The sequence below is a fragment of the Falco naumanni genome, chromosome 2 (assembly GCF_017639655.2).
Source record: "Falco naumanni isolate bFalNau1 chromosome 2, bFalNau1.pat, whole genome shotgun sequence".
In the NCBI taxonomy this organism is placed as follows: Eukaryota; Metazoa; Chordata; class Aves; order Falconiformes; family Falconidae; genus Falco; species Falco naumanni.
In genome coordinates this window covers 80,327,940-80,349,809 of record NC_054055.1, presented here as the reverse complement: position 1 = coordinate 80,349,809, position 21,870 = coordinate 80,327,940, and the positions used below count along the sequence as shown (strand labels likewise).

The following is a 21,870-nucleotide window of genomic DNA, read 5'->3' as shown; positions in this document are numbered from 1 at the left end:
GAGAGTGTCACTGCATACACTTGTTCATGTGAACAGATCCAAGTACTTCCCTAGTTGTTTGGTCCCATTACCACAGTAGGCCCCATTAGGACAGAGCACTTGTCTGCACACCCGCTCAACAAACGAGGCTGGGGAACTATTCCAGGTGAAACCAAGCAGCTCGCTTCGTTTTCACACCAGCTCATCAGAGCCACACTCAGGGCAGAAGCAACAGCGGCACAAGTCTGAAGGAAAAAAAAAAAAACCCAACCACTTTTAACAGGCAGCTTAGCAAGTTTGCCTTGAGCCAGCGATGAGAAAAAATACATCCAGGGAGGGGAAAGAGGAGCTAGACCTAGTGAGGTACATCGCCATTTTTCTTGCACCAGGTTTAGTCCGTTTGCAACAAAACCTTGGCAAAAAGGTTTAAACACAGCACTAAACACATTACAGAAATTCTAGTAGCTGCCTCGAGTACTTGTGACTTAGGTGGAATATCTAAAAGCACACTGTTTGAAAACATGTATGCGGATTAGATATTAATCTCTAGAATTCAAGCTGTCCTTAATGAAAAGATAATGCAGCCTTCAACAAAAACACGGCAAATCTCCTAATTCCGATTTCTATTTTAATACTTGTATTTTGACACATAAAGCCCTATTCAAGTATTTAATTCAAAGTGGATAATTTCAACGAGAAGCAAGCCTAAAGCAAAGATAACGCCCATTATAACGTTTCAAATCACATCGAGATGAATGAGCACAGCCGTTACAAGGGGTCCGAGCCAAAATCCGCCAGGGCCTGTGCCTGCGCCCTGCCCCCACCAGGGAGCGGTGGGCCAGCTTGCAAGGACGCCACGTGCGCGCCACCAGAAACGGACCTTCCCCCATAACGTTTGCGAAAACCACGAGTTAAACAAACCCGAGCAAACAAACCAAGCAGGTACCGCGAAGCAGGCCAGTACATCAGGTGAACTGCAAATAAAGCTGCCCGCGGAGGCCTCCCGACCCCCGCCCGCAGCACGCGGGGCCCGGCCCGGCGAGGGGGCGCGGGTGCCCGCAGCGGTGCCCCACCGAATCCCACCGCCGCCGGCCCCGCAGCGGGGGTGGGGTGGCGCGGCGGAGGGCGGGTCACCCGCCTGTCCGCGTCCCCGCCGGGTGCCGTCCGGTCAGCCCCCGCCCCGCCGCGGCTGCCTCCGGTCCCCCCCCCCCGCGCGCGCCGCGCCGTTAGCGGGCGGGGGGGGGGGGGGGGGGGGACGGGGGGGACAGGGCAGGGCGGGGCGGGAGCCCCCACACGTCCGGCGCCCTCCCCGCCGCGCGAGAGCCGGCCGCGGGAGGCCACGCGCGTGCGTGCGGGAGGGCCGGCGGCCGCCGCGCCGCTCGTGGGGGAGGGGCGGCGGGTGGGGGAACCCCCGTAACCGTCTCCAGCCGCTACCCTCCCCGCCGCGCCAGCGCCTCGCCCCCCGCTCCCCCGCCGGCCAATCGGAGCGCTGCGCACGTGACGAGCGTTCCCTTCGATGACCTCATCCCTGGTGTGGGATGACGTCAAATTCAAGATGGATGGAATCACGGCGGTGGCAGCAGCGCGCGCGGGCGAACCGTGAAAGGAGGCGCCGAGGGGGGCAGCAGGGGGGGGCGCGGCTGGCGGCGGAGAGGGTGAGTAACGGCCGCGTCTCGCGCCCGTTCCGGGGGCTGCCCGCGCCGTTTGGGTCTCCCCGTGTACAAAGGCGTCTTTTCCTGACGTAACTCTGAGGTGGTTTTTTTTTTTTCCCCCACCGAGCGGGGCTGCGGTCCCCGAGCGGCGCACTGCGCATGCGCCGGTTACGAAACGCGCCTCCCTCGGCTCCGCGCATGCTCCCTTCGCTGCGAGGGACCGGCCGCTACCCGCCGAGCCGGCTCACGCCCGCCACATAGACCTGCCCGGGCTGCCTTCTGCGCGTGCCCCGCCCCCCGGGCGCGCGTGCCGCCCCCCGCCCCGCGCCGGGATCCCGCGGAACGGCGCCTGCGCGGCGGCCGCAGCGGGGGCCGCGCCGCCGGTGGCTTGCCCGCACGGCGCATGCGGAGCGGCGCCCTCGCCGGCGGGGGGCGGAGCGGAGCGGTGCGGAGAGGAGAGGGGGAGCCGGGGAGCGGGCGCAGGCCCAGGCCTCGCTGGGGCGGTGCGTGGGATGGCGGGAGGCCGCGAGCGGCCGCGCTACCTGCGCTGCTCCCGGCGGGCGGGCGGGCGGGCGGGCGGCGCCGCCTCAGGGGGCCGTGGCGTCGCCCCGCATTGGTGGTACCGACGCTTCGCCCGCCGCCTGCGGGAGCTGCGGCTCACGACTCGCGCCCGGGCGGACAGCGGCTCTGATCTGATCCGTAACCATGACAGGTTCCGGGAGGGCTGTGCCTCAGTGTCATAGGCCCTCCCCGGTGTGCCGTGAGGGGGGAGCCACGCTAGCCTGCACACCGCAGGGCGGAAAGCAATCCAGCAAGGTTCCTGCGACCTTAAGCACATGCAGGTATTAAGTGTAGCTTTACTAGTCCAAGGGCTCTTTGGCTGTATTATTCACGAGTAGGAAAAAGTACATCTCCTAGACCAGTAAAAAAATTCTCTGCAGTGTGTACCAGCGGGTGCTGGGCATTTGCAGAGAGCAGTGGAAGGTATTTTACCCAATCGTGGCTGTCCGAGCGAATTTTACTTTAATGCTCTTTAAAGTCCAGACTCTTCTTATGTCCGCATTGGATGTGGCTCATGTAAAGTATCAAATGGCAAGAAAATTTAAAGGCATTATTACAAGATGGGAAATACTGTGGAATCTCATTGTGTACTGAGTAAGCTCTTCATAATAATTAAACAGCACGTGTTTTAAAACCTGTTCAGTTGTTTTGTTGTTGGACTTGCAGTGGAAGAGGGAAGTAGGCTGTAGGTATAAGAAGAGATTGTGATGAATTACATAATCACACGACTTTTGGTAAATACAGTGAAGAATCTTGTAGTTAAGTTGTAGTTAGCATTTTTATCCATATATGTTAATATGAAAATAGGTATTTTTTTTCAGAATGCCTTTTTGTACAACAAGGTTTTTGATATTAAATCAGGAGTGGTAAATATGTATTACAGGTAAATTTAGTACTGCTTTGTTTGTATTGCCTGAACACTACCAATTAGAGTGTTCTGTTCCGACTTTGGTCAAACTCGTGAGCTAACGGCTTCAGCTAAAATTTTCCACCAGGGTTATGCTGATGTTCTTAAGGGGAAGTTTTGAGCAAACTTTGGCAACTGTTTTTATAAACCTGGTTTGCAAAAAACAAATTATGTGGCCATCTTTTGGGTGGAAGGGGATCTGACATCCCTTCCTCTCAGAAATTTTATTACCCATGTGCTATACTGTTGTAATCTCGTTGTAATCTGTAAGAACATTTGGTTTACACTATGTGTAGAAAACCCACCCAACCTGACTGGATTGTGAACATTTAAGAACAGTCGTTTGCAGGTTCTAAGAAGGGACTTGCAAGGAGATGTCACAAATTACAACCTCTGGAGTTTTCACTTACAACGATGTGTGCCAGACCAGGATTTATTAGGGTTTCTTCAGCTGGGAGCTCCCCTGAGCCTGCTGGAGCCAAGATAACCCCTGGGGATCAGAACTGAGAGTGAGTGATCTTGTCTCTTGCTCTCAGTGATGCTCTTGTTCCTCCACTAATTTCAACATTGCCCTGTGATCCAAAATAGGATTAAAGGCATTGTGAGTTGGGTGCTTTTTTAACACTTAAGGTAACTTATCCTTTAGTATGTATTGGCAGCCTTACTTAATATAAAAAGGGGCGATAACTTGTAAGAAGTTCTTGAAGTCCTCTTTGTGCTGTATATTTAATGGTACAAAAGCATGATAAATGTGAACTTTTGTGCTTCCTTTTGCTATTGTGTAGGGTCCAAGTGGCAGGGTGATGCTCTCAGCTGACTCAAATTCAGCACGTTTCTCAGGACTGAGAACCCTCCTTTATCACTAGAAGCTTGATAACACAAAGATACTGGGGTTTGTGAGCTCATGGGTTTTGTGTGTGTGATGCTAGAGACACAGAGAATTGAACAGTTGGTGCTCTGCTCATCTTCATAATAATGGCTGACGATGTTTTCCTTAAAAATAGTTACAGGCATGCCAACATTGGGGTTTAAAAGGGTGACTTTACAGAAAGCCATGAGATTTCATACTGTATTGAAGTTTCTTTTTGAACTTCAGTAGCTGTGAAGTAGTTATCGTAACAAAAAAAAATAATTAAGTATCTTCCCATTATGGTTTTCAAGGTTTTGAAAGTTGTTTTAACTGCCAAATAGTGATAACTATGGTCTATAAACAAGTGTAGACTTACCGGGTAGAGGAAGGAGGGGTTGAGGGGAGGAAACTGGGCTGTAGCCACCATATGGTTTGTGCTGCACTGGGAGGTACTTACTGTGAGTCACACACTACAGTTGCAGCTATTTCCAGCTCTCATTAAAAGAAATTGTCAACTTTTGAGCAAGTGAGCTGTTTCATAATGAACTCTGCTACATTTAATGATCTGAGATCCTTGGAAGTGGGGGCTGGAATCTTCAGAGGCAGCAAAATCATTTGTTGAAAGTGGAAAGACTGCAATATGCCCTGCTTTAAAATAGATATTCTATGCAGAGGGAGTTGCTTTCCCCAAATATTTATGGTGTAGATTTAATACTAGTTATGCACTGTAATCTTTCTTCCAGTTTTTTTCCTTACTGATAATATTTAAGGCAGCAGTTCTGTTTTCTTTAATTCAGCAATGAAATAAAAAACCCCATTGTCTGTTGTCTTTGCTTATTGGCTACTTTATGTATGATGTTGTTCTAAGATAGTTCAGGCATATTTTATGAACAAGAGAAGTGTTGAACAACTCTTCTACCTTCCTAAACTCTTTCTGCCTCTGCTACTACCACCACCAGTTAGTTCAGCAGCCTTACAGCCCATCAAAAATAAAGCTTTAAAATCACCTGGTTGTGATTGTTGAGGGGTTTATCCTTCTGAGATTTGGTGAAACACCACACCTCTTTTCTGCAAAATCTTTATGTACAATCTGTGGTGAAAAGGCATGAAAAATCCGTTAGTCAAATTTCAAAAAATATTGTGACACTTGGCCTTTCATAGTAATTCATATATATTTAAATTGCATTCTTCGGGAAAGGAAGAAGTATTTTCCCCTTCTTCGTCTCAGAGCATTAATCTCTTTACCCGTGGTTTATCCTACATCAGCACTTAACATCATGAGTAATCTTTAGGTTGCAATTCATTCTCAGTAATCTCTCTGATAAGTTGTGGCTAGCACAGGGACAGTTCTAACACAGGGGACAGTGAGTGTCCCTGCCAGCCCCTGACCCCCCCATCCTTTTAACTCTGATTTCCCTCCAGCACTGTGTGACTCATGCCTAGGCCAGGACCAAGCCTGACATCACAGTATGCTGGAACAAGGAGTGTACCAGCAGTCCCAGTGGGGTGGATGCCCACCAGCTAAAAAGTTCCGGGGTAGACTATTTGGCATTCTGGTCTGAATACATTTGGGAGTATCTTTTGGAGAATTTTTCGAGAATAGCGTACCTGGTACAGTAAATATGCCCTACAAAAAGAATTTTAAAGTAAATTAAGAAACAGAAGGAAAAGGAGCAGAATTACAGTGATTTCTAATCACTGTTTGCCACAGCTTCATCTACATGTCACAACCAAAGGGAATTTGTTTATTTTGTGCTAGGACATAACTTTGAGTACAGTCCTTCAGCTATTGAGGTCAATGGCCAAATTCCCTGGAAGTTCAGTGAGAATAGGACCGGCTCCTTTCCCATAAATCCTTTTAAGGAATAAAGAAAAAATACATAGTGTTCTTGTTCATGGAGGAAGATTTTTTTAAAGAGTATGTGAGACATTGCCTACGTCCAAATGCAGGTGGACTTTGACTAAGCTGAAAATCTTCCACATGCTATTTATGACCTTGTAAATCTGTTACGTAAAACTCATGTAAAATTGCTTTTGTCTTTCCCCTTTTACAGTATCCTGTATTGCCTTCCCAGTATCTTGCCAATAGTTATTGATGACTGAATGGTGTTTTCTTTGGATCCCTTCAGCGGGTGGAAGATACCTGTACTCCCTGAATCATAAGTTTCTCACTTGGCAACTTTTTAGGGTCAGCTTCTGTATTAGTTCTGCATGTTTCAGATGAAGTGCATGACTTTTTCCCCTATCTCTTGTTTTCTTACAGAAACCTTAGTGCAAACACAATTATGAAAAGTACCTTATATGGGTATAATTGGCTTCTCTTCCCATCTAAAATATACTATGCCTGTAAAAAGCACCTTTATATTAATATAAATATTTTTCTATTTATTATATTATTCTATTAATTATATTAATAGAAATAAACCCCACAATTAGGGTTTGTAATTTTAATTATACCAGCAAAATGAAAAGCAGTATGTAGACAAGATTTTATTGTGAATTGGGCCAGTTAAACAAAGAAAGAGTGGCTCATACAGTAGAGCAGGTATCTGAATATTATTTGATTTGGTAAGTATATCTCAGCATTACCAATAAAATAATAAAATCAACCTGTAGAAAGAGTACAAGTGTACACGTTTAGGGGGTATATGTCTCCCTGTCTTCAAATTCTTGTTTTCCTGCATCTCTTACCAAAAAATCAAGTTAAATATTTCTGGGGGTGAGGTTTTTGTAAGTGCTTAAATTATATGGCCATCAAGAGTGTTAGTCTTGTCCCATCAGAGAGTTTAATGGCAATGTTACGAAATGTGAGAATGAAAACTGACGAACTCCTTAGGGAAACAGGTTTTAAACTTTTTTTAGTCTCTTGCTTTAGTTTACAGCAATAGGGATGATGAGTTACTTTTCAGTCGAGGCACTGAGGCCAGGACAATTATTTTGTCAAACTGTGTTTGTTGTGTTTCAATCTTGAACTCTTTCAAGAAGAATCAGAAAAGCTCACGGCCGGTGCTCATTCCTGCCCTCTCCCTCAGATCCAGTAGCTGTACAATCCCATGGTCAGCTGGATCAGTTCACTGATCTGACAGCAAGTTAGTCCGTCCTTAGTGGGGAGGAGATGTGGACTGCTGCTTGCAGGAGTGACCTGTAGTTAGACTGGACTGAGAGCAAGATGAAATTGCACCTTTAGCTGCTGCTTGTTTGTAAACAAGAAAGAGAAGGACAAATAGAGCTTTGTGGTGTTACTCTGACATTTTGTGGTTTGCTGCAAGTCAGGAGGAGCTATTTTTGAGTGTCAATTGGTCAAACTATGGGTATGATCTGAATATGAAAAGCAGCCTTTAATTTCTAAGAGAATTTCTAGTCTGTATCAGGATAACTGCTAATTATTTGTCTCTGGCGGAGGGCAAAATAGAGAACTGCACAAATATTACAGAATTTCTTCTTTTCCCTAAAGTTCTACTTCTGTATGTGTGGAGGATAAATAGCTGGAAATTAATACATAAATTTCACACACTAGCAAATATATTATTAATCTAATTTTATGCCTGTCTTCATACCAGTGAGTCTGTCCTTGCTGCTGACCTATTGGAAATGAAAAACATTTGTCTTCATGGAGAAAGTTCACAGTATTGTCTGCAGTGGTAAACAGCAAGAGCAGTTGAAATCACATTTCATTAAATGCAGGAAGACAGAATCCCCAAACCTGCAGCAAGAGATTACTCAACTATGTAGTTAGAAAAAGATTACAGAAGTGCACACTCTTGCTCTGCAGATTTGGAGCTTTAACACAAAGCTTTTAGGGGGGTGTAAGGGTGTGTATGTCTGTAAATATATGTGTATTGTAGGAGAGTATGTTGCAAATGCAGTTGGTGGGAGAAGAGGCATTTGACAAACTGTTTTCAAACTCAAATAATAAAATCCAGCATAGGATCCTTGAGTAAAAGTTTAAGCAGTGTAGGTTTCTTTTGCATCTGGACTCTTGATGAGTAATGGTACCTTTCCCCCCCTTGTGTCTGAAATGGTGCATGAATTACAAGAACCATTAAATCCTCTGCAAAGCACACAGCTGAGCATGACATTCTTGCATTTACCTGGCGATACCCCAGAAAGTCACTTGTATTTCTTGGCTGAGTCTTATAATCCATGTTTCTTTGGGATTTTTAGTGGGTTTGCCCCCACCACACATCTTATGTATGTTTTCCCTGTTGAAACCCCTGTTCGGTCTCCCTTGTTGCCTGTTACCTCTCTGTATGTTTCCTCCTCCTTCCTTGTATTCTCTCCTAACTGCAGTTTCTCACAGCCCTGGCGCCTCCTTGCTGCAACACTGCATCTTATTAATGTTGCAGAACGTAAGTCTTTCCCACTGCCACCCCCAGCATGCTCTTAACATGGCTTTAGCTGACAGCTGTGTCATTATAAGGGGAGTCAGCAGGCAACATGTTACTTTAGTTGCTTGTGTGTCTGCAAATGTAAGCAGTTACACTGAAACTGTTCACACAAAGATCTGCCTCATTCTATCTGTAAAGTTTTAGCATTGGTGACCGTTGTTTCTGGAGGTGAAGTTTCAGATGGGCAAAGCCGATTGAACAATTTGCTGACAAAGAATGCAGCTGTGATGCTCATCTGACCTCTCAGTGAGCCGATTAAGCTGATAACCTATAAAATAGCAAACAGGTATAAAAAGCTGGATTGCTTTTCTTTGCTTGTTTCCTGCTTCATTTTAGGGAGCTGAATCAACTTACTGGGAGGTCAAATGAGCAGCACAGCTGGTGAAGAGGAGGAGGGTACCACAGGGCTGGGAGGAGATGTGAGAGTAAGGGACAGAGGAAACAAAGTGGAACTGCCACTTCAAAGGCAGGTAGCTGTCGAAGATAATAAACTGCTGGGCTAAAGGTTAAGCTTTTTCATGTTTTTCTGGTGAAGAGCTTCCCCAAGTAAAGATTATGTTTTTGCAGAAAGTAATTTTGAACTAGTAGAGGTGTCTTTTTCTCTCCTTGTTCAAAAAATAAAGTAAAATAAAGCTTGTACTAAGCATGGTACTTAGGCTTCTGAAATCTAGTTTGCTGAGATCAGTAGAGGGCTGTTGAAGATTGACACTAAAATCTCTCTTTGGCCTCCTGAAGGCAGGTTGCAGGTGTTCCTGCTGCACTCACCCTTTCTGGAGTGTTGTCATCACTGTTGCTCCTGAGGACCAGCAGCTGCTATAGCATGTGGGGCCTGAACACAGACAATGAGAGAATTTCTGATATGCTCCTACAGTTTCCTTGATGTCACCTGAACATGACGGAAGAAAAGAGGAAAGCTTTTGTTTCCAGTCAGTAGTGAAGATGACTGGAAGAAACGGTTGAAGGGAATAGAAACAGATTCTCTGGAGGAAAGAGCTTAGGTACTCAATGGCAAAATAATCTTCAGCTGAGGAAGTATGAGTCCTCAACGCCTGGAATCAAATCTAGTATTACAAGAGACTGCCGTGGTCCTGTTATCTACTCAATAGCTAGGCACACCTTCTGTGTCAGGGCTGTGCACTGTCAGCCGAGCATTGACTTTGATGAGAAACTGTTGTAAGGAGTTCTTGTCTTCCTACAGCTGCTCTGCTGCCACTATCTGCTGCCTATTCAGTTATGCCAATGCAATGGTTCTTGAGATTGTGGTTTAATATAAAAATTGACCGGCATTTGAAAATAAATATTATTTGGTTTTTATTTATTGTCTGATCTGCTGTGTTATAGAGATCTGTGAATATTTGTACTGGCACAGCTGGAGGAGTCAACAGCAGCGTGTAGATACGATGAACAAAAGAGCAGGAATGTCATGGATTGACTTTGTTACTGAAAAGTGTTCATGTAGTGGAATTTTAATACCATTTTACATTTACACTGGTGATCTTTGAGGGGGTTTTACATCCAAGTATTTCAGGCTTTAAGATGATCTGTGTAAATGTCTTGAAATGGTTCTGCAAACCGGTTCTGGTTTTGTTTCTTGAAGTATCATAGCTTTTTTTATTTCTGACTGCTGTGTTTAAAGGCAATTAAGCTGAAAGTCAAGCACTTGTATTAGGAAATCGCAGGATTAAAGCTGCCTTTGCAGGATTAATTCGGTCCCTTGCCATTTGTGTATGTTGCAGCCTTGGTTACTGTTAAAGTGACAATTGGCTTCTTCACTGGACAGAAGAGACTGCTCTGAGAATGAAAGGGAGGATTGTAGTGGGATGCTTATCTCTGCCTTGTTTAATGTAATAATTTGAGGGTGTTCTATGAATAAAAAAGGAGAATGTAGAAAGAAGGATGGGAGACTGTTGGACGGTGCTTTAGACATACAGATTTTACATGTCTCTACTAATAGCATTACTGAGGAACACACAGCAATTACATGGTGTTTATTCTGAGAATGTATTACACAAAACACAAGGCCTGGGTAAAGCAGATTAAAATTAAAGATTTGAAAATGTTTCAAAACATTTGACTAATATGCTCCTTTCCCACAGTGTCCTTGAAGTATGGGTTCTGCAGCAACTTCTGTTGGGTGTCTCTGCAATACTGTTTTAGTTCAAGTTTCCTTCATAAGCACACTGTTGATCTGTTATCTCTATCTAACATGCTGCAACTTGCATCCAGAAGAATCACTTGAGTTTGCAAATTCAGCTTCTTTCAGAGGAAGCTAAAGGAAAAGATGAATTCCTGGAACACTTGTTCTAATAACGCTCCCGAGTGTTAATGGGTGCTCAGACCACGAGACTGGATTAGGGCCAGCCAGACTCCACCGCTTTAAATTGCAGTGGCATCCACAAAGGAGAAGGGTAGTGCACTCACACCCTGCTCACCCAGCCCCATACAGTACTTTGAAGCAAAACACAGAAAGCAAACCAAAACAGATTGGCTTCTCAAATTCTTAGAAGCTTGACTGCTCTGCTATTTTTAGATGGAGGTGTGGGGGGATTGTGCATTATAATTATCTGAGGTGAATTAAGGATAAATTAGTGTTTATGAAATGACACTGCAAGACACTGAAACAGTCAGTAAAGACCTGGTGAGGAAAGAGAATTCTGCTTTTGCTGTTGCCAAGACACTATTAACTCATTCAGTAGTTTCAGATGTAGAAGTGGTAGCTCAGTCCTGTGTTGTGATCAGTGCTGTGAAACACTGTATGCTGCACCCTTTAAGTCATTTCTCAATAATACCAATTTAAACTCTGATCACTTATTTATGTCCATTAGTTGTAAGATTTATCACCCTCATCTATTAACCATGGGGTTACAGCTTCTTAATAGTTTTTCATTTTGATAAACTTTTCAGGTTTGCTTGTAAGATGATGAACAGTGAAACCTTTTTGTTGTAGTAGCATACTTCATGTGTAAGTTATAAACTAAAGAGTAGTTTTTCAAATCAGCTGTAAAAAGAAGAGAATTGCTTTTACCAGACACATCGACTTGTTTTACTCCCACCATAGAGTAAGGTAGTCTCCAGACTCTTACAGGTTAACTTGAATGGAATTGTAAGGGTGTCCATGAAAAAAAAAAGAAAATTGGATATTGCTGATTTCTCTCTGTGTGTGCATGTGCACAAATATATACATTCCAATTCATGCCACAGAAGCTCTTTGTTTAAACTAGGTTAAAACCTGATTCTCTTCTTTTGTTAAGATCTAATCAGGAGCAGTCTATTGAGTTATTGAAGCATCCTGTAGTATGCAGTGAGCTATGTTTTGAAGCATATGGAACATGGAGAGATTTCTACAGTTTAATTTGTGCTTATTGTACTCTTGGATGCATCTGAGGGTAACTGTTCCTCAAGTATATGGTTTATGGGCATAAAGTGCTTTTATGCTAATAAGTAACATGGAGGTTCAGTTCTGTGATTGCTTTTAAGCTAGAACAAAGCAATGCAGGGATACTTCAATTATAATTGTGACATCTCCAAGAAACTAGATCCTGTCAGTGCAGTTGTGACACATATTTGATAGCTAGAAGTGTATATTAACAACACTTCCTAAGCATAATCAAACATGATGAATTAATCTAGATTACAGACAATAATCCTGCTTCCTTTTCCCTTCCCGGTATTAATGCCTTTTCCATCATCCTATTAAAAATGAAAACAAAACCCTGTTAATTTGTTTAGTCAGCAGGAGACTGTCAGGGTTGCTTAGCCTCAGAAAAGTGACTTGACAGAACTAAACTTTAGATACCTGATTCAAGAGTTTATCAGTGCAGTTGTCAAGGTAGATATTCACAAAGCTAAAGTTGAGAAAAAGATGATCAAGAGTGAAATGACTGAACTGTTCCTTCATGTGGATAGGTACACTGCAGGAAGGGAACACAGCACCCCCACCCCCAAGTTAGTTAGGTGTAATACTGTAATATTCTTGGTGTAAGGTCAGCGATTAGCAGTGTATTTGGAAGTGGGCTCTTTTTGTGCCTGTGCATCTATTGCAGGTAACAGTGTTCATTTCCATACCTTTCCTCCAAACAAGATGTTTTCTTCAGCGCTATTGATGGCAGTTTAGCCAGTGTATCGAGTACAGAGGGATTAGGTGTGTTTATCTCTAACAAGGCAACCTACAACTTCTTTTTGTTGTTGTTCTCTTTCAGAAACATCAGAATCATGGAGGGGCTCTTGCATTACATAAATCCAGCACATGCCATTTCGCTTCTAAGCACACTGAATGAGGAGCGTCTAAAGGGACAGCTGTGTGATGTTGTTCTTATAGTAGGAGATCAGAAATTTCGAGCTCATAAAAACGTTCTGGCCGCCAGCAGTGAATACTTCCAGACTCTGTTCACGAATAAGGAGAATGAATGTCAGTCAGTGTTTCAACTTGACTTCTGTGAGCCAGATGCTTTTGATAACGTGTTAAACTACATTTATTCTTCATCCTTGTTCATTGAGAAAGGCAGTCTTGCAGCTGTGCAAGAACTGGGCTACAGTCTTGGAATATCCTTTCTTACAAACATTGTTTCTAAGAGTCCTCAAGCTCCTTTTCCAGCTTGCCCCATTAAGAAAATAGTGTATCAAGATGAAGATGAAAGTAGTTCTCAGAAGAGAAGTGTCATTGTCTGTCAGAACAGAACTGAAGCACAAGCAAAAAGTATAAATCAAACACATGATTTAAGCCATACTTCTAAACCTTCACCCTCTGTTGCTGTCAAAACTAGCAGTAGACCACAAGTAACAAAACCACCTGAAACCCTTCACAACTTACCACTGACTGAAAGGAGATGGCTGAAAGAAAGCCCTGTGAGCTATACCAAGCTTCACGAAACTTCTGGAACTGTGGAGGATCAGAGCAGAGGTGGTTTAGTGAAAAGGAACACAGTACTGCCTCAGATGCCTTTAGCAGAGAAAGAAATTGCGAGCGATGAACCAGGAAGCAGTGGTCAGCTTTTAAGAGGAAAGGCTGCAGAGATGTCATTAAAAAGACTGCGCCCACCAGTCTTGTCTCTGCATGGCACATCAGAATCGACGTTTTTGTTGCGAGAGGCAGGAAAAGGAAATGGTCAAGGTGAAGACAGGAATTTGCTATACTACTCAAAGTTAGGGCTAGTAATCCCATCCAGTGGATCTGGTCCAGAAAACCAAAGTATTGACAGAAGCGGGCCACTTGTAAAAAGTCTCCTTCGAAGGTCACTGTCCATGGACAGCCAAGTTCCTATTTACTCACCTTCTGTTGACCTAAAACCTTCACAGGTATCATCATCCTCCTCACCGGGAACTAACGATTCCCAGAAGACATTTAATGTTGTATCTCAAAAGTCATCCTTGAAAGAGTCATCAGAGAAGTTACTCTTAGATGAAAAACCACAGGTAATACACCCACATCGCCTTAGGTCTTTCAGTGCCTCTCAGTCAACTGATAGGGAGGTTGCTTCCCCTTTCACAGAGGTACAAATAAAAACTGAACCTAGCAGTCCACTTTCAGATCCTGCCGAAATAATAAGAGTTACAGTGGGCGATGCTTCAGCATCAACAAATAAAGACTTTCCTTTTAAAACTGAGGATAATCATAAGGAACCAAGTAGACTTCCAGCAAAAAGATTTCAAGCTGATAGAAGACTACCATTTAAGAAACTGAAGGCAGATGAGCAGGGTTCTCCTGGGTCAGAAGATAACTTTGAGGAAGGCTCAAGCCCTACGCACCTTGATGCTGATTTTCCTGATTCTGATGTCAGTAAAGATGAATACAGTGAGATGGAAGAAGCAAGACCAAATAAAAAATTTAAATGCAAGCACTGCCTTAAAATTTTCAGATCAACAGCAGGTCTTCATCGTCATGTTAATATGTATCATAATCCAGAGAAGCCCTATGCTTGTGACATATGCCACAAGAGATTTCACACAAATTTCAAAGTGTGGACGCACTGTCAGACACAACATGGAATTGTGAAGAATCCCTCACCAGCTTCCAGTTCCCATGCTGTTTTGGATGAAAAATTCCAAAGAAAACTGATCGATATAGTAAGAGAGAGAGAAATCAAGAAAGCTCTGATTGTTAAACTAAGACGTGGCAAACAAGGTTTTCAGGGACAGTCTGCTTCACAAGCACAACAAGTCATCAAAAGGAATTTAAGATCGAGAACCAAAGGAGCCTATATTTGTAGCTACTGTGGGAAAGCTTATCGTTTCCTTTCGCAATTTAAACAGCACATAAAAATGCACCCAGGGGAGAAACCAATTGGAGGAAATAAGGCTCCTAAGCAGAAAGATCATATTCATATTGAAAGTCCAGTAGAAAACAAAGAGGTTTATCAGTGCCGTCTCTGCAATGCTAAGCTCTCTTCACTTATTGAACAGGGAAATCATGAACGACTCTGTAGAAATGCTACTGTCTGTCCTTACTGCAGCCTTAGATTTTCTTCTCCAGAGCTGAAGCATGAGCATGAAAGCAAGTGTGAATACAAGAAGCTTACCTGTCTTGAGTGCATGCGTACCTTTAAATCATCCTTTAGCATTTGGCGTCATCAAGTTGAAGTTCACAATCAAAACACAATGGCTCCATCAGAGAACTTTTCTTTACCTATCCTGGATCACAATGGAGAAATAACGAGTTCATCAAGATTGCCTCCTCAATCAGAATCCAATAAAATGAACAATTTTGTTGCTGCAAAGGAAGATGGTGTATTCAGCGATTCGTCAGAACAAATAAATTTTGATTCTGAAGATTCCTCATGCCTACCTGAAGACTTAAGTGTTTCCAAGCAGTTTAAAATTCAAATCAAAGAAGAACCAGCAGATGATATAGAGGATGAGGTCACTGAGACAAGCAGAGAACCTAAGGAAGTAGTCTCCAACAAAGATGCTGGTTTGTGGCCCTGTGAAAAGTGTGGGAAGATTTTCACTGTACGCAAACAGCTGGAGCGTCACCAAGAGCTCTTATGCTCTGTGAAGCCATTTATTTGCCATGTGTGTAACAAGGCCTTCCGAACCAATTTCCGGCTGTGGAGTCACTTCCAGTCTCATATGTCACAGGCTGCAGAGGAGTCCACAAATAAGGAGCCTGAGATATGTCCACCAGCGAATTCCCCATCACCACCACCCTTACCTCCACCCCCACCCCTCCCCAAAATCCAGCCTTTGGAGCCTGATAGTCCAACAGGCTTGTCTGAAAGCTCCACTACTACTGAAAAATTATTTGTACCGCAGGAGTCAGATACACTCTTCTATCATGCTCCACCACTCTCAGCAATCACGTTCAAAAGACAATACATGTGTAAACTCTGTCATAGAACTTTCAAGACAGCTTTTAGTCTTTGGAGCCATGAACAAACACACAATTAGCTTTAATAAGTACCTTAAAAAGCTGGTTCAGTGGAGGCTGTGTTCAGGATCTCAGATGATGCTATATAAACTATGTATAAATTTAAGAGGATCAAAACAACGATAATGATGATGACGACAAATTTGGAATTTGTGGTGCTGCTTGAATTTGAAGATTAAGGTAAATTAACTTCGATAGTAGGCAGAAAGCAGAGTAATTTAAAATACTGTGGCCTGGGATCTAATAGTAACAGAATAATTTTTATTTCATTTAACACTGAAATATGATCACATCTGGATTGTATGCATGGATCTTCATCCTGTGATGTTGGTGTGTGCGTGTGTATTATATATAAAGTTATATATTAAATGAAAGAGCAACAACAATTTGGATTCTAACTGTGAGTTTATAGTAGTGAAATACTGTAACCAACGTCATTAATTTTTTTTAAAAGAAACCAACACGCAAGCTCCATATAAATAGTTGCCATGCACTTGCAGTTAGGGAGGAAGTGGATGGAGTGTCTTGCTGTATTGACTTAGGTCTTAGAAACCTTTAGCAATAACAAATAAACCTCAAGTTTGAGTAATCCTGATGTTATTGGATACGAATGTTTGATATTTTAAGGGAGCATAAATTGTTTTGTTGTTATATGGAACTTGTGCAAATTAAAATAGAATCTAAAGTCAGCAATATTATTACTAAGATTTTATATAAAAAAGTAGCAGCAAGCCTGCTTTCAGCCATTTAATTATAAGTTTCTAAGGGAAATTGGGGGGGGGGGAGGTGGGGGGGGGGGGAGTGTACTTTGCTTTATATAATGTCCCAAAGACTAATTTACTATAGATACTTAGGTAGCTAAAGTCATTGTATTAACAGCCATCATAATGCAAATGGTACCGTTTATAGTATGAACTGAGATTGAATGGATATCAGACAATTTTCGTAATTCTGTTTCCACTGTTTGTACAACTGTTTGTAATTCTAACTACAAAGGAATGTATAACTGTTAAATAAAAAAAGAGTTCATTAAGGGACAGAAGATGAGTTGTGTGCCAACACACAGTAATAAGCTTGGCCGTGAGTACAAAGATATGTTTTAACAAAACCTAAAAATGTAAATATTTATATAGACAGCTGTATAAATGAAGAAGTATGTATTTGAAATTTGTATTAAGCATACATATCCAGCTCAAAGCAGAGGAAAAAACATCACACTACAATCACTGCATTTTATGAATACAATGCATAGAATATTTCTTTCTGCCGCTTTCTATCATATGTGATACTGTGTTGCAATTTTCTAATTTGTTGAAAAACATGGTAAAGATGGGCTGCAGATATTCTGTGTGGTTCCATTATTTTACCTCAAATCACAGCTGGAGCGTTTAGTGTCAGTAGGATCACAGATACTTACCAGAAGCTGTAGTAAGGGTCCCAAATTATTCTGTAAGTAAAAGAAATATTTACCCAGAAATAGGTGGTAAACTAACAGTGAAAAATTCTTCTGCTAGAATTTAAACTTAATGGAGTGGTGACAGATTAAAGTGAACATAAACGATGCAAACAGTATTTATGATCCTGAGTACTTTTAGCCTGTGTGGGCTGGGAGAGAGGGATTGCATTCCACACTACGTAGTCAGAACTCAGTCTGTGTTTGTTTGCTGAAAGCAACAGGAGTTTGGTTACCAGTTTAGGGGAAGCAGGAGTGAGGCTTTGATTCTGTATGTAACCATGAATTTTTTTTCAGCATCCCAGACTCAAAAGTAAGAAGAATTGCAAGCTGACACCAAGATTTAGCAAAATTAAGCATAAGTGTATCATATGAGAATCAGGGTGGGCACCCTTAGGCACAGCAGGAATAGATTTTTCTCAGTGAAAGGCCGAGTGTGCCACCATTTTTTCCAACAGATTTTTGTTTTAAATTATTTTTTCTGAAGTTAAGTTTGAAAGAATTGGCTCAGGATGGCCCCCTGATGTTTTTTCAGCTACCAAAAAATTGCAGTGTTAGTTTCAAGACACTTATGTTTCATTTTTTATTAAAATCCAGAATTGTTACTAAACACTTCTTATAGTACATGTTGTTCTTTTTTGTCCTCTTTCAGGCAAATTGTAGCTGAATACAATTATGCTAATTTGTTAGAATATGAGTTAAACTCTTTTGGTGATATTGCAGTTAAAACAAAATACTTGTTTAATAGTGACGTTTCTAGTTATCAACTTTTTTACTCCACCTAATAAGACTAAATTTCTTTCTTACCAGAAACAGTTTCAAATTAAAGCGGTTATTGCCCTTAACCTGGTTTAACAAAATCAGAAAAACAAAGCTTTGATAAGTATCCTTTAAATGTATTTAAGAAATCTGTGCATATAAAATACGAACATATTTTTGAAAATGGTTCCTGAGTTTTCACCAATTATTCCTCTACACAGCAGTCTGAAAGTTTATATGTAGCCTTTTAAAAATCAGTGCGCTTTCTAAAGGACGATGGCAACTAGTTCAGCTTTGTCATAGTCATCTAACTTCCAACTGGGATTCTGCTATGGAAATATGATGATAAATTCCACATACTTTACATCAAAAGCTTGTGCAACATTTTTGAAGAAACATTGACTTTTTTCCTAGTATACTATGTATTATAAAAAATCCATAAAATATTTTTGGTCTAAATAGCCTCCTTCTAAGATTTTCTTTAATTATTATGTTTCGGGGTTTTTTTTTTCTTTTAAAGTTTTGTTTTTAAATTTGAGTGTGTCTGTGTTTTTTTTTAAATTCAGTTCCTATTGTTTAGTAAAGGAATTCAGGATCTCTGAAGTTTAAATATGAGATGTTTATATAACAGTTCTGGTTTTCTATTAGCTTTTATACAGTATCTTAAAAAGCCCTTGATAGAAGTGTTTATTTTGGAGGATACGGAATAAATATGCTTCCACTTATAAAACTTTAATATATGTTTAAGAAGTTAAATTATGGAAAAAATGTTAGTTGCTTGTTTATAAATAAAGGTCTTTTGAAGAGTGTCTAGTTTGGCCACAGCCAAAATAAAAGGCAAATGTATTGATACGAAAGCCTGTCTTCATCATATTTTGTTTAATTTTGTAGCTGTGACTCAAGTGACACAAAGATAGAGTTCTTATTAAATATAAAAAGTGTTTTGCTTTTTTCCTTAAAATTTGTGACAGGAATGTGCAGATGTTTTAATATATAGATTAGAATCTTTAATTCTTTCTCTTTTTTTGCTATTTTTATAAACTGTCAGATAAATCTCAGAGAACTATCCTGCTTCAATGGAGGTACAGTGGAAACTTCTATTGCATTTAAAAGAAGCAGGGTTGAGCCATGAAATGTATTTTGTTTGGGGACTTCTTTGCCTTTCAGGCACTGTGTTGGCAAAGCGTCTTAAGTGTATGGCTAAGTTCCATTAAGATCAGTCTTAATTTTTTTTAGATGTGCTTAATTTCTTTGCTAAATTGGGACCATAAGCAACCTTGAAAGTGAGCAATGGCAGCAAAATACGTACAGATTTTTTTTTTTTTTTAAGTCCTAGAACCAAATGTTAAAATTAGTTTTCCTCTACATAAAAACTGCATATACAGTTAAGGTGTAGTACTGTAGTTTTACAAAAAACAAAGGACATGAACCAGTAATAATACTGTCTCTAGTTTTGGGGGGGGGGGGGGGGTGGCAAAGGGGAGTGAAACACCCTGTGACAGTCGATTGAGCAGATAACCTGCTGAAGCAGTGGGTGACACTAGAGTTTGTCTTGTGTATTTCAGAATGGAAATGTGGCCTTATCTGTGAACCAAAACACAGCTGTAAGAGACTTGTTCCTGCATTTCCTATTTAGGCAGGCCTTCTAGTGATACCCAGTAGATTTATTTGTCTGATGTTTGTTTTCCTCCAAGTAGGGCATGCAGGTTTGGTCTAAATCTACATGTATGCTGTTTTTGTTCCAAGCTTCCAGTGATAAAACTAGAAGTTTCTCACATGGAATAAGGACAGACTATGCCTAACTTCTTGGCACTAACAGAGAGGGTGCAAATATCTGGCATGAGCCTGTAATCTGGCATGTGCCTATACTGTTCAATAAAATTGTTTACATTTTCCTACCAGAAGATTTAGATAAAAATCAAACCAAGCTTAGGGTTTTGTTTGTTGGTTTTGGCTTTTTTTAATGTTGCTGTTAATGAATAATCAGTGTTAAAATCTTTTTTGTTGTTGTTGTTGAACACAGCCTGATAGTATTTTTTAATGTCATTGATTCTTGTTTATTTAAAATGACTTGTGAAAAACTGTACTATAAGTGTTGTACATAAAGGGACACTATCAAGAGAAAGGTTGTATACAGTAAATGTACTTACCTGTATTAAGAATACTTGATATTAATAAAATCAAAGAATTTTAAAACATTGAGTCATAACACTTGAGCTGCTTGGGCATGAAAATGCCTGTTAAAGACATCTTCAATTGTTGCAATGGTGTCTGAAAAATGTATCTGAATTCTGTGGGTTGAGCTTATTTTTCATGTTGCTTTCTCTCTCACTATTCCAGAAGAAAGGACTCGATCCATTTTTCCTTTTCCAATTTCTCAGCAACATACATTACTTTTTAAAGACACAAACTTCCCACTACTGCAGCAGCATCTTTAATTAAAATATATACATAAAACCAGAGCAAACTATCTTTTGCAATGTAACATGCAAAATGCATATAAAGTACACATTTTAAGGCTTAATCTTGACAGTGTCCCTTTTTAAAAAGCAGGAAAATGGGATCACTTTTAGTGCTTGGGTACAGGGGAATAGTTTCCTACAGTTTCTAGAAATTGGAATTATCCAATATATTTGCTATAGAATTTTCCAGTTAGTTACAAAAATCACTTGTCATTTTAAAGGATTATAGAAGTAAGACAAAAGAAGCTGGCTTTATAATCCTGTATACCTTATAATCATTCTATATCTGTTCAATACACAAGGATGGGTTTTTACATTTTTTTTTAGGACTGAGACTTAATAGCTTAGGGTAACTTTTTTCTTTAATGTAATGTAAATCCATTGCTGCTTTGTACAACTTTTTCTACTGTGTGGTTTCTTTACTTAGATCTTGACTAAGAAATGTTGGCGTCCAATAAACTTACACTTTGTTTCTTTTGAATTACTGTGTCTTATACTGGAATCTTTTGGCAAAGTGTGATGTTATTGTACATACCATTGTGTCTGTGGGATAGGAATTTTATTTATAAAAGAGCATCTTTTGATCTCTTTATTGGAGGTAAATTATAGTTTTTACATTGCTAAAATAATGGCTTTTTGTTTGTTTTAGTACTGAACCTTTTACTGGAAAATACAAGATAATCAGCTGCTCAAGGCAATCTCTTGAAAACTTAAGCACAGCCCAAATTCTGATTCCTATGCAGTCAGTGATTAAAATGGGACTTTGTGGAAGCAAGGTTACGTCAACTGAATATCTCTTTCATCTAAAACTGGATTGAACCAGATGTTTGAAGATACATGGTCAGGAATGTTTGTGGTGTTTTGCAGTGCTCTCATCGAAAGCAGTTTTGCTGCATGTATTTACCTCTTCAGAAACCCCTGACTGGGAACGTAGTGTGTGGAATGCAGAAAATGATCCCTGTATCTTTTGGGAACAGGGTCTACTAGACTCCTCTCTTCAAAATAGTTGAGACCTAGCTTTGAAAACTCTTAGGCTGGTTTTCTCAGCTTCTGGGACTCCACATTTGCTGTCCTTTGCCATTTTAAATTTGTGCAGTTTGGTTGAACCCGTTGACTCACGTTTAATAGAGGAGACAAAGTCTCAAGAGTTAATCTCCAGGAAGTTTCATAAAAATCACTGACCAGGTAGCAAAGAATCTTAGTGGGAAGGATAAGATTTGCAGCAAGAGCATGGTCTGAACAGTTATCTGTGCTTTTTTCCCCAGAGTTTGTCACTGTGTGCATGTGTACTGTCTTGTCAGAGTAAGTGGGGCAATAGGGTTGAAAGGGCACTCCAAGCTCAAGAGGATTTTGGCCTTTGATGCTCTTTAAATCTCTTTGAAAACAGAGGCAAAGGGCTCCTGGCCTGTCCTTCCATGGAGCCCTGGACGTCAGAAGTTAGGTGAGCTTGGAAAAGGCACAGAGAGAGTGGAGAGCTGCTGTCTGACTTGTTCACA

At 41.1% G+C, this 21,870-nt stretch overlaps 1 protein-coding gene across 3 annotated transcripts; it reads left to right on the top strand.

Moving 5' to 3' along the window:
- The first annotated feature begins 221 nt into the window (after positions 1–221).
- On the top strand, positions 222–20,855 carry ZBTB21 (zinc finger and BTB domain containing 21). Of its 3 annotated transcripts, none has more exons than XM_040585146.1 (2): positions 222–948; positions 12,537–20,855. In XM_040585146.1, the coding sequence occupies exon 2, from the start codon at positions 12,550–12,552 to the stop codon at positions 15,718–15,720; it is 3,171 nt and encodes a 1,056-aa protein (XP_040441080.1). In that variant the 5' UTR covers positions 222–948; positions 12,537–12,549; the 3' UTR covers positions 15,721–20,855. The 3 variants fall into 3 exon arrangements, with proteins under 3 accessions (XP_040441080.1, XP_040441078.1, XP_040441077.1); XM_040585144.1 differs by lacking the exon at positions 222–948 and adding an exon at positions 1,506–1,634; XM_040585143.1 differs by lacking the exon at positions 222–948 and adding an exon at positions 2,140–2,473.
- The last annotated feature ends 1,015 nt before the right edge of the window (positions 20,856–21,870 follow it).

Excerpts from the sequence above, each read along its gene's own strand:
- ZBTB21 (XM_040585143.1), top strand. The coding sequence starts at position 2,337 with ATGACAGGTTCCGGGAGGGCTGTGCCTCAGTGTCATAGGCCCTCCCCG. Across the intron at positions 2,474-12,536 it reads GCGACCTTAAGCACATGCAG|AAACATCAGAATCATGGAGG; the intron begins GTATTAAGTGTA and ends GTTCTCTTTCAG.